The sequence below is a fragment of the Bos indicus genome, chromosome 5, assembly GCF_029378745.1.
Source record: "Bos indicus isolate NIAB-ARS_2022 breed Sahiwal x Tharparkar chromosome 5, NIAB-ARS_B.indTharparkar_mat_pri_1.0, whole genome shotgun sequence".
Taxonomy (NCBI): Eukaryota; Metazoa; Chordata; class Mammalia; order Artiodactyla; family Bovidae; genus Bos; species Bos indicus.
Genome location: NC_091764.1, coordinates 110,086,594 through 110,102,066, shown reverse-complemented (window position 1 = coordinate 110,102,066; position 15,473 = coordinate 110,086,594). Strand labels below are relative to the sequence as shown.

The 15,473-nt window shown below is 52.3% G+C and overlaps 1 protein-coding gene across 1 annotated transcript in view; it reads right to left on the bottom strand.

Annotated features, from left to right (window-relative positions):
* Positions 1 to 6,754: 6,754 nt before the first annotated feature.
* Positions 6,755 to 15,473, bottom strand: part of TRIOBP (TRIO and F-actin binding protein) — a 57,460-nt gene continuing 48,741 nt past the window's right edge. The window contains exons 16-22 of the mRNA XM_070790381.1: positions 14,176 to 14,323; positions 12,323 to 12,425; positions 11,363 to 11,522; positions 11,169 to 11,282; positions 10,093 to 10,179; positions 9,089 to 9,252; positions 6,755 to 7,468 (exon numbers count right to left, since the gene is read on the bottom strand). Of these exons, the coding sequence (XP_070646482.1) occupies positions 9,091 to 9,252; positions 10,093 to 10,179; positions 11,169 to 11,282; positions 11,363 to 11,522; positions 12,323 to 12,425; positions 14,176 to 14,323 (774 nt within the window). The 3' untranslated portion in view covers positions 6,755 to 7,468; positions 9,089 to 9,090. The remainder of the gene's footprint in view (positions 7,469 to 9,088; positions 9,253 to 10,092; positions 10,180 to 11,168; positions 11,283 to 11,362; positions 11,523 to 12,322; positions 12,426 to 14,175; positions 14,324 to 15,473) is intronic.

Here is a 15,473-nt window from a genome sequence, read left to right as displayed (position 1 = left end):
GGGTTGCCATTTCCTTCTCCAATGCGTGAAAGTGAAGTCGCTCAGTCGTGTCCGACTCTTAGCGACCCCATGGACTGCAGCCTACCAGGCTCATCTGTTCATGGGATTCTCCAGGTGAGAGTACTGGAACTCACTAGCAGGACTCTTTTCCAGAGGATTTATCACAGAGCCCCTGAAGGGCGTGGCTGACATGGCAACAGATCCCTGCCACCACCCCCACCCCCCCGAAAGAGAAGTCTCAGGATGCCCTGACAAGTGATAAGTGGGAACCTGCCAGATGGGCTAAAGAGGCCTGGATTCTCGAAGGCCATGGAATTGGGGTTTGGACCAAGTTCAACCAGATCTCCTGGAAATGGCAAAGGGCAGGGGCAGTCGGCTAACCTCTGACTACAAATAAAAGATAATAGTTCCTGTTTTTGAAATACTGAATTGTGGGCCCCATGCCATGCATTGTACTTCCATCATTTCATTTAATCCTTATAACCATCCCATAACAATAACAATCACGGCAATAACATTTTTATTGGATTTTACTAGATCCCAGGAACTTTTCTCACCATGTTACATCTTTTGGCTCATTTTTGAGCTTCACAACATTCCTGAGAGGGATGTACTACTATTCCCATTTTACATATGAGGAAACTGAGGCACAGAAAATTTATATAACTTGCCCAAGTTTGCCTAGGAGCTAGGATACGGTTGAAGGACTCTCTGGGCCCCTTACTCCCCTGCCCCCACCGCCGACCTGAGCTCTTCCTTGCTCCTCATCCTGCCTCCCACAGGCATCAGAGGAGGCGGAAGGGAAGGGCTGCATCACCAGTGCCTTCTGAGGCGACATTGCCCCGCTCTTCCCAGAGGAGCTGTGGGTCCCTGGAGCTGAGGGGCAGAATCAAGTCTGACAAGGTGTAAAGAGTGAAGGTAGTAAGGAAATGACAAAACTTTGTCCTCTCCCCATAGCCCCCGTCCCACACACACTCCCCACTCTCTGTGGCCTGAGGAAATCCAACAGGCCCTTAATGGGCCTTTTCTCCCAGCCCGTCAGCCAGTCGCTTCTCAAAGCATTCACTCCCTGGGGCTGTTGGGAACCTACCTACTGCTCTTCCTTGGGGTCCTGTTCTCCTCTCCAACCCCCACTACATGCCACCCCTAAGGCCAACTCAGAGCCTTCACCAACCCCGTGTGCTGAAGGGGTTGTGCACACTCCCATCTTTGCCCAGATCCTCATCCTGAACGAGGGCAGTGCCCACTTAAAACTCCCCAATGGCTCCCCACTGGGTTAAGAATGCAGCTAGAGCTTGGACCCATGGTACCCACCCTCCTTGCAGTTTGAATTCCAGGTCTGGCTTGTTCCTCCAGCCTCATTTTGGATCCCTCTATATATGCCAACCTCAATCCACATACAGCTGCTCTGTCCCTGAATGGACTTTTCTTTCCATCTAGTATCTTTTTTTTTTGACCACGCCATGCAGCACACGGGATCTTAGTTTCCCAACCAGGGACTGAACCCATGTTCCCTGCACGGGAAGGCAGACTCTCAACTACGGGACCACCAGGGAAGACCTATCAAGTGCCTTTAAATTTTTATTTATTTTTATTGAAGTATAATTGATTTACAATGTTGTGCCAATCTCTGTTGTATAGCAAAGTGACCCATATATATATATAGATCTTCTTCTCCCATCTAGTGCCTTTGAACATGGTATTCATTTGACCTGGAATACGTTCTAGCTAGTTCTGGCTTAGCTCCAGGGCCACCTCCTCCAGGAAGCCTCCCTTGACCTCCCAGGCTGGATTTGCTGCATCCTCTGTGCTGACCGCACGTTCTTGTAATTAACTGAAGAGGAGTAGGTTGGAGGGAAGACAGGACTTTGATAGCAGCCCTGAGATTGAGGCTGCCCAGGCCTGGAGTTTCTGAGAAAGGTCTGGACTGGAGACAGACAAAAGCTGAGGACTATGGCAACCCACTCCAGTACTCTCGCCTGGAAAATCCCATGGACGGAGGAGCCTGGTAGGCTGCAGTCCATGGGGTCGCTAAGAGTCGGACACGACTGAGTGACTTCACTTTCACTTTTCACTTTCATGCATTGGAGAAGGAAATGGCAACCCACTCCAGTGTTCTTGCCTGGAGAATTCCAGGGACGGGGGAGCCTGGTGGGCTGCCATCTATGGGGTCGCACAGAGTCGGACACAACTGAAGTGACTTAGCAGTAGCAGCTAGTAGCAGAGATCAAAGACAGAGAGCAAGCTTGTCACAGGAGAACGTGTAGAAGATAGGAGAGCTGAGGTCAGACACTGGGGAACCCCAGCATTAGAGGGCTGATAGCAGAAGAGAATTCCACAAAGGAGACTGAGAAAGAGGAGCTGGAGAGTTAGGTAGAGAAGCAGGAACACAGAGGAAAAAGCTGGCTCCCCGTGAACCACCCCCCAGCACTCATGCCCTGGTGTTGTCCCCCTCCCTTGATCTGGGTTGGCCCTATGACTTGTTTTTGACAAATGTGATGGAAGCAGTGTCACAGCACTTCCAAGCCTAAGTCCTAAGAGGCATGTAGATGCTTCCAGCATCATTTGAAACTCTCTAGGGAAGTAAACCACCATGTAAGAAGTCAGACTACAGACTGCCTGGAGACTGCCGTGTCGTGAGGAAGCCCAAGCTAGCCATATGAAGTGACCACATAGAGAAAGAAAGAGAGATGTCCAATGGCCTCTGCTATCACCACCATCCCAGCTGAAGCCCAGATATGAGTGAAGAAGCCATCTACGATGGCCAACCCCAGTGACCATTCAGGAAACTCCAGCCCTGCCACTACTGACAGCCACTGCAGATCAGACAGCAAGAGAACTGCCCAGCTGAGCCCAGTCTACCCACAGGACCAAGTGTGGTAATAATAAAACTTTCTAAACCATTAAGTTTATAGATCATTGAAACAGTTGGTAATTCAATACCTGAATAACTCTGTGGCAGGCACTATCATCTCCACTTAAGAGGGTGGGGAAATAGGGACTTCCCTGGTGGTCCAGTGGTTAGGACTCCTCGCTTCCACTCCTGGGGGCACAGGTTCCATCCCTGTTCAAGGAACTAAGATCCCACAAGCTGAGAGACTCTGCCTAAGTAAATAAATAAAGACACTGTGCTTGCATGCCTAGGGCAGGGGTCCTTAAGTTTTTTGATAACAGGGATCAGTTTTGTAGGAAGACAATTTTTCCAAGGATGTGGGAGTTGATTCAAGTGCATTCCACTGACTGAGTTTGTTGAGCAGGAGGAGCTCAGGTGGTAATGCAAGTGATGGTGAGTGGCTGTAAACACAGATGGAAGCTTCGCTGGCTTTCCTGCCGCTCACCTCCTGGTGTGCAGCCACGTTCCTAAAGGGTCCATGGTGTAGGAGGTGGGGACCCCTGTTCTAAGGGGAAAAAGAGAGATGGGGAAATAAACCCAGAGAGGGATGTGACTTTGTGAGGTTCATGTAGTCTGCTGGAGGCAGCAATTGGGGTTTGAACCCAGACAGGTGTGTCTGATACCCTGCCCTGTGCTCTTTCCACAGCACTTGCTTGGCTGCCTGAGGAGACCAGACCTAGCAGCCAAACCATGTGGCTTTGGCCAAATTCCTGGTGTGACAGGTAATTGCGGTTTTACTAGGAGCTTCACCTGGGCACCTGCTAGAAACTTGGATTTCTTAAAAAACTAGACACGATTCAGGTAGTCAAATGCACAAATCATTGTGTGCAACGAGGTAGGTTTTTACATGTGACCTCCCTGGTCCAGATACGGAACATTTTTGGCACCCCAGAAATCTCCCTTGTGCCTACCACTAGTCCATGTACCACACCAGGAACCCAGAGGAACCCACTGTTCTGAAGACTGTCTCCATAGTGACGTTTTGCCTGTTCTTGAACTTCTATAAGTGGACTTGTACAACATGGACCTTCTTTGAAAAAAGGTATTTGACTGCGTCAAGTCTTAGAGCAGCATGCAGGATCTTCTGTCTTCATTGCAGCATGTGGGATCTATTTTTTTTTTTTTTTAGTTGCAATATGTGGGATCTAGTTCCCTCATCAGGGGTCAAACCTGGGCCCCCTGCTTGGGAGCTTGAAGTCTTAGCCCCTGGACCACTAGGCAAGTTCCAACGTGGGCCTTTTTGTGGCTGTCTTCTTTCACTTAACATCATGTCTGGAAGACTCATTGTGCGGTTGCATGTGGCAGTAATTCTCTCCTATTTCCCTGTTGTATTCTAATGTATGAATATGCCACCATTTATTCAATCTACTGTTGACAGGCATGAGTACTGTCTTCAGATTTGGGCTACTATGAGTAAGGTGGACATGAATATTATTGTACTAGTCATTTTGTAGACCTCAGCACTCATTTCTCTTGGGTGTACATGCAGGAGTGGAAATGCGAGGTCACAGGTAGGTGTGCGTTTAACTTTATAAGAAACTGCCAACAGTTCCTCATAGTGCTGGTACCTAGAGTACTCCCACCAGCCCTGTGTGAGAATTCGTTTTTCAGATCCTCAAGACACTTGGTATTGTTAGTTCTGTTGATTTGAGCTATTCTAGTGGGGTGGGGTGGGGAGGGATATCTCATTGTTTTTCAACAGCTGAGGTGGGGCACCTGTTCATAGGTTGGCCTGATTTTTTAGTTTGTCTGGGAAGCCCTGCCTGCGGAGAGGGTGGGGTGGGAGGGAGCTGGTGGGGAGGGTGTTGCCACAGCCCAGGTGCCACATGGGCAGCCCGAGTTGGACTGAGAGAGTCACGGAGGCAGGGGATGGGCTAGAATGATGTCCAGGAGGGGCTGGTCTGGGGCAACAGGGCCTGGTGAGGATGGGCAGGGCCCTGGACTCAACTATCTGGTTACTGGGGCTGCCCACGGCATGCTTCTTATCCCATGAGACGGGAAGTCCTGAATCAAGGCAGCACCAAGCCTGGGTGATTTGATGGCTCAGGGATTCTGGTTCTTCTTTCTTTCTGTTCCACCATCTTTAGCATATTAATGAGCTAAAATGGTGGCAACATGGGGACTTCACCCAGCACTGTCCAAAGGTCAGGAGAGGCCTCCCTTCCTTGTGCCCCTAAGAGTAAGGAAGACCTCTGAGGATGATCTGCTCCATCCCTCCACCCCAGTCAAGACTTTCCTGGGCCATCTCATTGGCTGGAACTATATCCCATGCCCATTCCTAAGCCCATCACTACAAGGGAATGGGGCACATTTCCCCCACACCCCACAAGCTTGCTCCCCCATGGGTTCCCTGAACACACTAGGGAGGTTCACAGGGCATTTGCTCATGCTTTCCCCTTGGAATTGGAAAACCTTCCTGATTTTTTCATCTTGTTGTTTTTCAGTCCCTCAGTCGAGTCTGACTCTTGTGACTCCATGGACCCATTTTTCCATCTAGAAAAGTCATATTCCAAAACCACCCCCAAAATCCTCTTCCACCTGTGGGCTGGGGGCCTCCCCTGGGTTCCCACAGCCTTCTAGAACCCAACCCTATGTGACCTGTTTTTGTGGCCTCAGTCGGGGGCAGGGCCAGTTCTTGTTCAACTCTACACACCCAGTGCTCAGCACAGAGGTCCCCCAAGGGTTGATGGGAATAGCCGCAGGGGGTGAGGCTGCCTTGTCTTCATCACCTTCGCCACAGCCCTGCAAATTGGACAGCCAGGCTGGACTGATGGCATCTCAGAAAGGGGGCCTCTTCCCAGCCCCAGGTGGGGCCATCCACGATCAACACAACAGCCAACAGAGATGAGGCCCCCAGCGTGGTGGCCTGGGGTGACTGCTTCTACTTCCCCGCCCCTAAGCCTGCCAGGCTGGACAAAACCTCTGGGCACAGCGTCAACATGGGACTGGGATTGAAAAATACTCATTTGATGGAGAAGCAAATTAAGGCTCTTAGAGAGGGGCATGGCTTGACCAAGGTCAGTCATGGGCAAAGCCTCAGGTCCCAGTCCTTCCTCCAAGGCTGGCCCAGTGCCCACTCAGGGCTTCTCAAAATGAGATGCCCCTGATCCCTGGGCGGGGCGTGGGGCGCATGTTAAAGTGCAGATTCTGACTCAGGAGGTCAGGGCGGAGCCTGGACTTGGGGTTTCTCACAAGCTCCCAGGTACCACAGCTGCTCCTGCTGGCCTGCAAACCCCACGTGGAGCTGCAAAGCCTGGTGGAGAAACCAGATTCTCAACCCCACCCTCAGAAGCCCACATGCTACTCCTTTAGGAAGGGTGGAGTGCTGGAGGGTATGGGTGGTGAAGCCACTTTAAGAAACCCTGACCATAGAGACAGTCTTCTGTATGATGCAGGGAACCCAAAGCTGGTGCTCTGGGACAACCTAGAGGGGTGGGATGGGGAGGAAGGTGGGAGGGGGGTTCAAGAGGGAGGGGACATATGGGATGCCTTTCTCTCTCTCTCTCTCTCTATATACCTACGTGGGCTTCCAAGGTAGTGCTAGTAGTAAAGAACCTGCCTGCCAATGCAGGAGATGTAAGAGACAAGGGTTCAATACCTGGATCAAGAAGATCCCCCGGAGGAGGGCATGGCAACCCACTCCAGTATTCTTGCCTACAGAATCCCATGGATGGAGGAGTCTGGCGGACTACATATATAGGATAGATATACCTATATACCCCCATGTACCTATGGCTGATTCATGATGATATATGGCAGAAACCATCACAATATTGTAAAGTACTTATCCTCTAATTAAAAAAAAAAAGAACCCCCAACCTCTGCCACCCACCCTGTGTAGGCCATCCAGGACACCAGAGCTGCCAGAACATTTTATTAAGTTAAGAAGGCTCATGGAGCAGGAGAGAAATGCCTGCACGGGGCGGCTCCCACAGATCCATGCCCAGCACCCCCTCACAGGAGGGGGCAGGGCTGTGGGGACAGCTGCCGGCTCCCTCTGTCCATCTGTCCCTCTGTCCAGAGTCCCAGGGAGTGGGTCCCCCCCAGGGCAGGAAGTAGTTAGTGGGAGGTAGGGTAGGAAGAGGGTGGCCGGCTCCCTGCCTCTCCCACCGAGTCCACCCTGCCACAGCTACTGCCAGGCCTCCGCTAGACCCCAGATGGGGAGACAGGCCCAGAAGCCCAAGCAGGTGGCTGGGGACAGAGTGGGGGCTGGTGCTGGAGGCATGTGCCACCAGGAATTGCTTTTTAAAACGTATAAAGTGTTTTTGGGGGAAAAAAAGGAAAAAAAAAATCTATATAAAAATCTCTTCACATATAAAATCCTGAAGAAGGTGCAAGGTAAGACCCAGTGCTAGGGGCGCGCTCAGATACGCAGAAAGTGTACATGTGTATGTGTGTGTGTTGCTATGTGTGTGTATGTGTGTGTGTGCATGTGTGTGGTGGGTGTGAGTGCACGTGGGTGTGAGCCCACAGAGGGTGGGAAGAAAGCTTGGCTTCTGACGTCCGTCCAGCAGAGAAGGAAGGCGATTGGTCCCCTTGGACTGGGGGGTCTGCAGTGGGCTGGACCACGAGGACCTAGAAGACAAGATTGGGGGAGTCTGCTAATTAGAAAAAAAACATGTACCCCAAAGTTCTCAGCAGCACTATTTACAATAGCCAAGACATGGAGGCAACCTAAGTGTCCATCGACAGATGAATGGATAAAGTATACATATATTAATACAATGGAATATTACTCAGCCATAAAAAAGAATAAAATAATGCCATTTGCAGCAACATGGATGTGCCTAGAGTTTATCATACTAAGTGGAATAAGTCAGATAGAGAAAGACAAATACCATATGATATCACTTGTATGTGGAATTTACAAAACAGAGACAGACTCACAGACACAGAAAACAAACTTATGGTTACCAAAGTGGGAAGTAGGGGTGGGGGAGGAATAAATTAGGAGTTTGGGATTAGCAGATATAAACTACCATATATAAAATAGATAAATAATAAAGTCCTACTGTATAGCACAGGAAACTATATTCAATATCTTATAATAAAATATAACAAAAAAATTCTGAGAAAGAACATATCTGTATTTCTATTGGGTTGGCCAAAAAGTTTGTTCCATAACACCTTACAGAAAAATGCAAACTTTTTGGCCAACCCAGTATATATAACTGCATCACTCTGCTATACACCAGAAACTATAGTAACATTGCAAACTGTAACACTGTAAATCAACTACATTTCAATTCAATAAACAGAGCAAGGGGATCTGGCTAAGGCCAGGGAAATGTGACCAGCAGGCCCTTCTAAAGCCTCTCAACCCCAAAGGCTGGGCCAGACCTGCTCCTCTGGGCTTCTCCCCATGCCTGGCCCACAGGGTGGCCTCTCCCGAGTGCCTTAGGAAGTCCCCAAGGACGTGTTACAAAGAGGAAGCTCCAGGTAGACAGGGCAGGAGGAAAAGCATCATAAAAATAGCTCAGAGGGATTTCCCAGGTGGTCCAGTGGCTAAGAGTCTGTGCTCCCAATGGAGGGAGCCTGGGTTCAATCCCTGGTCAGGGAACTAGATCCAACATGCTATAACTAAGACCCAGTGCAACCAAAAAAAAAAAAGTCTCAGACCCTGCTAAGTCAGGGACGACTGTGAAACTGAGTGGGACAGAACATGGCCTCCAGTGATGTCTGGGGTGTGAAGCTCAGAGGAAGGAACCTGTGGGCGATTAGCAGACACACCAGCGAGCTGTGCTGCTGGGTCTGATGAGGAGGTAGGCACACCCACACCGGATCTGCCACCCAAGCCAGGCTGATCAGTTAGGGCACTGCCAGCCCTGAGGAGGGGCGTGGACGGTGCAGGGCTGCAGCTGTGGCTCTGTGTTAAGAAGCTTCCACTGTCACATGGCGGGGACAGGGCCGATAATCACAGACTTGAACTGGCTGGCCCACCTCTGAAGGAAACGCGCTCCAGCTCACAGAGCAGCCTCTGGGAGAGTCGGATGGATCCCCGGGATGGCCCCGAGTTGCCAGCGTCACTGTCCCCCCATCCAGATAGGGAAATGGAGGCTGGGAGGAGGAAGTGCCCTGGCTCAGGGGGCAGCGCAGGCTTTCAGGTGCAGACGAGCCTTGAGGTCACACCTCCAGCCTGGCGCCTGTGACGGCCTCCCCCTGCGCGCCCCGCAGTGCCCACCCCGTGGGGCCCACCTCTACTCGGCCAGGCTGTTGCGCACAGCCTCCTTCTCCTGCAGGGCAGCCATGGCGAGGCGCAGGTGCTCTTTCAGCTGCTCAATCTCCCGCTCCGACCGCGTCTTGATGTGGTTCAGCTCCACGTACACGTCCTGGTACTTTCCCGAGGTGAAGCGCTTGTCCTGAGGGCCGGGGAGGCATTGTGAGGGCAGGGAGCCCTCCCTCCTGGCCCTGCCCACCTGCCGGCACAAACAGCCAGGCCCCTCCAAGGCCCCCGGTTGGTTTTCTCCCTCTAGGTGGCCTCCCCAGAAGGTTCCCCTGCTCCACCCAGTGACACAGGTTTCAGCATCATTTTCATCCCATTTAAGATGAGAGCCGAGGCTCAGGGTGGTGAAGCTTCTGTCCGAGGCCACACACGCAAGTGAGTGGCTGGGAGGGCAGGTCAGCCCGGCCCAGGGTTTGGGCCCCTTCCAGGAGTCTCCCAGAACCACCAACACACAGAGAGTTGTCAAAGACACATGGACACGGCACCAAGGGTGGGTCAGATTGGGCCCCAAATCTCAGTCCCCCAGCTCCCAGAAACAGGTTTCTGGGAACGCATACTCCACACTGGAATGCATACTCCACAAGGACAGGGATTTTGGTCTGGTCCACAGCAAGTCACCCAGTACCCAGTATAGTGCTGAGCACATAGTAGGTATTCAATAAATATTTTCTGATTAAATACTGGGTTGGCCAAAAAGTTCATTCAGGTCCCTTCCATAAGATGTTATGGGAAAACCCAAAAGAACTTTTGGGCCAACCCAATAAAAACAACGGTGGCCTGGAGCAAATCACTTACCCTTTCTTAGCCTCAGTTTCTTTGTCTGTAAATGGGAATACTGACCCCTACATGGGGGAGGCACAGGGAGGGCCTGATGAGGCCAGGAGTGGCCGACACAGAACAGGTGATCACAGGATGAGGGCACAGCTGGATCCAGGGGCTCCCCACCCCTCTGGCACCTCAGCTGGCCAGGACTCACCTTCTGCATCATCTGGAGCTCATCTCGGAGGCACTGCACCTCCTTCTTTAGATACTGCAGCTCGTTCTCCTTCACTCGCAGCAGCACCTGAGGTCACAGGTTCCAGGCTGATCTGGGGCCAGAGTCCAGAGCTACCCTGGCCCACCACACCCCAAAGCCTGACTTCTCTCTGCTTTGGGCCCCTAGAAGGCAGGTCCTAACCTGCACCAGGGTCCCTGGGGGAAGACTCGTCCAGGAAGCCCTCTCTGATTTCTCCTTGCTCTCTCAGCCCATCTGTACCATGTGAGTGGATATCTTATGGTCACCCCTGCTGTGGTCACAACACAGCACCAGGCCCTCAACTTGAGGGCAAAGATCATGGAAAGAAGCCACAGTATGGCCCTACTGTGAGCTAGAGAGGGCTGGGCTTCCTCATTAACACCTCCCCAAACCTTGATGAGCAGGTACTGCTATTTTGACCTGACCGAGAAGGAGACAGGTTCAGCAGGGTGAGGGAGACTTAAAAGCTTAAGGCTTTGGAGCCAGGCTGCCTGGTTCAAATCCCAGCTCCCACACTGACAAGCCATGTGACCCTGGGCAAGGTACTTGACCTTCCTGTGTCTCAGTTTCCTCAACTGTAAAATGGGGAGAGCAACAACATCTTTTTCATAAAACTGCTAGAAGCTTCAATGATTTAGCAGATACAAGGGCTTATAGAAATGCCAGGCAGAGAGTAAAGCTGTGTACAAATTTTTGTTAAATACAACCAAAGACAAGGGTGATCCTGGGATCACATATACATTTTCTCATTCTGGCTTCTCTCAGTAAGGGAGGGGCTAGCTCCATTTTACAAATGAGCCACTAGGACTAAGAAAGGTGAGGTGACTTGCCACGGTCACACAGCAGGTAGGTGATAGGACTCAGGTGGAGAGCTTTCACCCAGCTGACCCAGGAGTGCTGGGTGCACAGCAGGCCTCCTTCCGAGCTGCCCTGTCCTCTCCCCAGGACAGACCCAGCCTGTCCGGGTACCCTCCCCAGGCCCAGGCCCCACGCCCCAGCTAGGAGGCCTGGCACAGGGTGGGGGGATGTGGGCACACCTCCAGCTCACAGGAGCTCCGCTCACTGCTGCGACCACAGCCGTTGCCCGTCCCCTGAGAGGCGATGAAACTGCGCAGCCGGTCAATCTCCTCGGACAGGCGGGTGTGCAGCTCCTGGGAGGGGTGGGGGATGGTCAGTGTGGGGGGGCCAGGATGCCCACGCCCCACCCCCACCCCCGGGGGCCAAGGCCCACCTGGTTGTGGCGCAGCAGCTCCTGGCCCTCCTGTTGGCAGCGCCGCAGCGTGTGCTCACGCTCCTCGGCCTGCCGCGTCAGGGCCCCAATCTCCAGGCACTTCTGCGAGTACTGCTCTGATAGCACCTGCAGCTCCCGCTTCAGCGCCTCCACGTCTGACCTGCCAGGGTAGAGTCAGGGAGGATGGCCCGGGTTCTCCGGCCCTTGGCCAAGCCGGGTCAGGTCATGCAGACTTGAAGCCACTCAGGACTTCTGATTCTTGCCCTAGTTTTGCCTTCAGCCCACTGTGGGGCTGTGAACTGGTGTGTCAGCCTCTCCGGGTTGTAGATGCCTCCTCTGTGAGGGGGGTGGGTTGGAGAAGCCCATCTCTTAACGCCTCTATAGCCCCAGCATTCCAGAGCTGTGCTCTGACAGGGAAGGACACCTACCGGCTTCTATTGTAGCCCCACTCTGTGTGTGTGCATTAGTCACTCAGTCGTGTGCGACTCCTGGCGACCCCATAGACTGTAGCCTGCAGGGCTCCTCTGTCCATGGGATTCTCCAGGCAAGAATACTGGAATGGGCTGCCATGCCCTCCCCCAGGGGATCTCCCTGACCCAAGAACTGAACACGGGTCTCCAGCATTGCAAGCAGATTCTTTACTATCTGAGCCACTAGGGAAGACCCTAAGCCAAGCTCTAGGGGACACTAAAGAGGGGAAGAGAGAGTGGAGACTGAGACTGGATAGACAAGAAGGGGCCTGAGAACAGTTGTGTGCACTGGTGTGGGGGGTCCTACCGCTTCTGTTCCCTACGCCACATGACTGGAACAGGAATTTCTGCTGGGGGCAAACTAACATGGTCCCCTGCCCAGGGGTCTCAGCACAGGTCCCTCACTCATAACCAGCAGAGTGGACAGCTGGGCCCCCTGGCTCAGAGGGAGGCCCTGCCCCCAGGCTGCAGGGCCCCATCACCCTCTTACTGGTGCTGCTTCCGGAGGCCATCTGGACCTTGCTGGAGAGTCCGTGTCTTATTCAGCTCCCGGCTCAGCTCCTCCTGGTAGGCTTTCTTCATGGCTTCAATGGCTGGAAGCAGGGCAGAGAGGTAGAAGGGAGATTGGGGAGGGGTCAGGAGCAACAAGTTCCACTTCCTCTAGGACTCCGCGTGGAGACAGGAGCAGAGAGTGATAAGCAAAGAGTGCTGGGCTGGGCTGTGTCATGGACTGAGTGGCTCTGGGTAAGCTGCTCAACCTCTCTGAGCCTGTCTACCACAGGAGGATGACAGAACCTGTCTGAAGGACTCTGCTGGGGAGACACTTCAGTGTCTGACCACCAGTACCTCTTGTTATTCATGATTTCTGGATAGGACTACACACAGTCCTCCCTGCAGAGCCTGGAAGGTTCTTTAACAAGGTCCATCTGCCTGGCCCAGCCAAATAGTCTAGAACACTGGCTCTGTGGCCGGTACAAATTTGTGTGATTTTGTGCAAGGGACCTAACCCCTCTGTGCCTTGAATCCTTATCTATAAAACAAGGTTAACAAAAAACGCCTTTCCTCATGGGTTACTGGGAGATGTGCGTAGAGCATGCAGAATAGAACAATGCCTGGCACAGAGGCAGTACTCAGACACTGGCCCCCACTGGTTTATTTTCAGTCTGCAAGCCCCCAAGGACTGAGTCTCTTTCCACACTCACACAGTGCTGTTGTGAGGATTAAACAAGTCCTCATTCATAGTCTTATCCATAATTCCAAAATCCAAAAGCTCTGAACACTGCAAGTGTTTCATAATTCTTTTGGTGCAATCCCCAACCTGAACAGATTCAAGGCTATTTCTGGTCATTATTATCCCACTTAAGAGCAACACAGAAATTTCACTGCAAAATCTTAGTGCTAGATTTCAAGGTGAAACCCAGACCCTGCTGGGGGAGGATATCCTGGGTTATCTTCCTAAAATGCAAAACACACTGACCCCAGGGTTTGGGACGAGGGGCCCTCAGTTTGAGTTCTTGAACACTGGCAGGTGGCAAGTTCCAAATCACATGACCTCTTTCATCATTTCTATTATTCTGCAAACCCCATGGAAGTGTCTAGGATGTGCCAGACACACACAGCAGGTCTGCAGGGGACAGAGAGGGAAAGCTGGCCAGAATCTTGGGTATACCTGTTCCTGACTTGGAAGAGCAGAGGGAAGGGTTTAGAGCATGGCTTTGTAGTCAGAGTGCTCTGTGCTCCAGCTCCATCTTCTGATACCTCCAAGCTATGTCATCTGGGATAAGTTGCTAACTTCTGAGCCCCAGCTTCCTCATGTGTGAAATGGGTTCACTCCCTGGGGCACTGCAAGGACTAAGGTTGCTCGTGTGTGTAACAGGGTTTGGTTAAATGCCGACGACACCTTGCCTTGCTCTCCCCTGGGTCCAGCCTACTGGCCCCAGCCCACTGGCCCAGTGAGACGGCGCTCATAGAAGAGCAGGGTCTGCGGCTGACCAGTCTCTCCCCAGCACATGGCACGGATTTTTGGCTGTGGAAAACAAACACACACTGCAGCTCAGTGTGTGTGTGTATGTGGCTTGACGTGGGCCTCCCAGTAGCCACAGGCCCCTGAGGAGAAGACTCTAACCCTAACCCATGGTCTGTGTGTAGGGAGAAATCAATTATTGCCTTGGTTTCCCCTTTGCAAGTAGGGTTAGAGGCCATATCTAGGGGCTCCTGACCCCTCACCCCAAGTTTGGCACCAGACCTTCATCTCTTATTTAAAGACCTCCAGTCAAGAGGAGCCACAGCCTGGAGGCTCATGGGGCCGGGCCCTGCTGTGCCGTTCCTGCCCAGGGTCCTCACCCGAGGCTGTGGCCGCTGTCTCCTCAGCCAGGAGCCATTCCTTCTCCTGCTGCAGCCGCTGCAGCTCCCGTTCGTGGTGCCGCTGTAGCTCCTGCATCACCTGCTGGTGCGAAGACTCCATCTCTGCCAGGCTGCGCTCGCATGCCTCCTGCAGGTGGGAGGCCAGGACATCACGGGGCTGCCCCCATGGCCCAGGTAGTGCCCCTTTCCCAGCCTGAGGCAAGAAGCCTCGGGGGCAGGCCTGCCCTGGTCCAGGCTTCACCACCTCTCCCTCAAGACCCTGGCATCATCAGCCTGTATCTGCCCCTGCTCCCCGCCACCCACAACCCCCAGCCTGTCATTCTGCTTCAAACCCTTCTGGGCTTCCCATCCTGCAGAGCAAATCCCTGCTCCAGTGTCTGCCAACCCTGATGGTCTCAACCTAAGTCCTCCCCAACCAAGGAACATCATAGTTACTTAAAAAAGAAAAAAAACAAAACAGCTCATGGCATGTTCACACCTCTGAGCTTTAGCTCATGTTATTCCCACTGCCTGGAACTTTCTTTTACAACTTTCTCTTCCCGGGTAATCCACTTGGCCTGCAGCCTGGCTTAAATATCCTCCGAGCTCTGACTCTGGTCAGCCTCTCCCCTGTTTTTAAAGGCTCTGCTTCTGCCAGATTATAAATCCCCACCCCCCACACCCACCAAACAAAGAAGATCTGATACAGTTCAGAGTCCCTGGGGTCTAGGCCAGGCCTGACTTGTGGCAGATGCTGAGTAAGCAAACTGAAATTGATGACTTAGCACAAAATGGGGCTGTGCAGACAAGACCGGCAAGTTTTTAAATGACTGATAATACCCACTGCTGGGAGAGTCAGCTGCAACCGGGTGTGTGAAGGGCAGTTTGGTGGTGTCATCAAATTTTAATGACCCTTTAACCTGGCAGGTCCACTCCTAGGAATGACCCCACAGAAAGTCACGCATGTACAAAGACTCTTAGACAAGGGTATCGCCTGCGGCCAGGTTGGTAACAGGTGAAAAATGGAAACAAGGTAAGTACCTAACAGGAAAGCCCTTAAATAAGTTATGGGATTGCACTTTACAAAGGATCTGGGCAGCTGTTAAAAGACAGAGCTGCCCACGCAGACTGCTGTGGAAAGGTGTCTCGAAAGTTAGGTCATGAAAGCTGGTTTCTGATGATACACGTGGTGTGACCCCATTCACGGACCAAAAACACTTAAGAGCTGTAGGTCTGAGTACCTGTGCATAAGGCCACAGAAAAAGGTATAGAAGGCTACCCTGGAAAGTAGAGTGGAT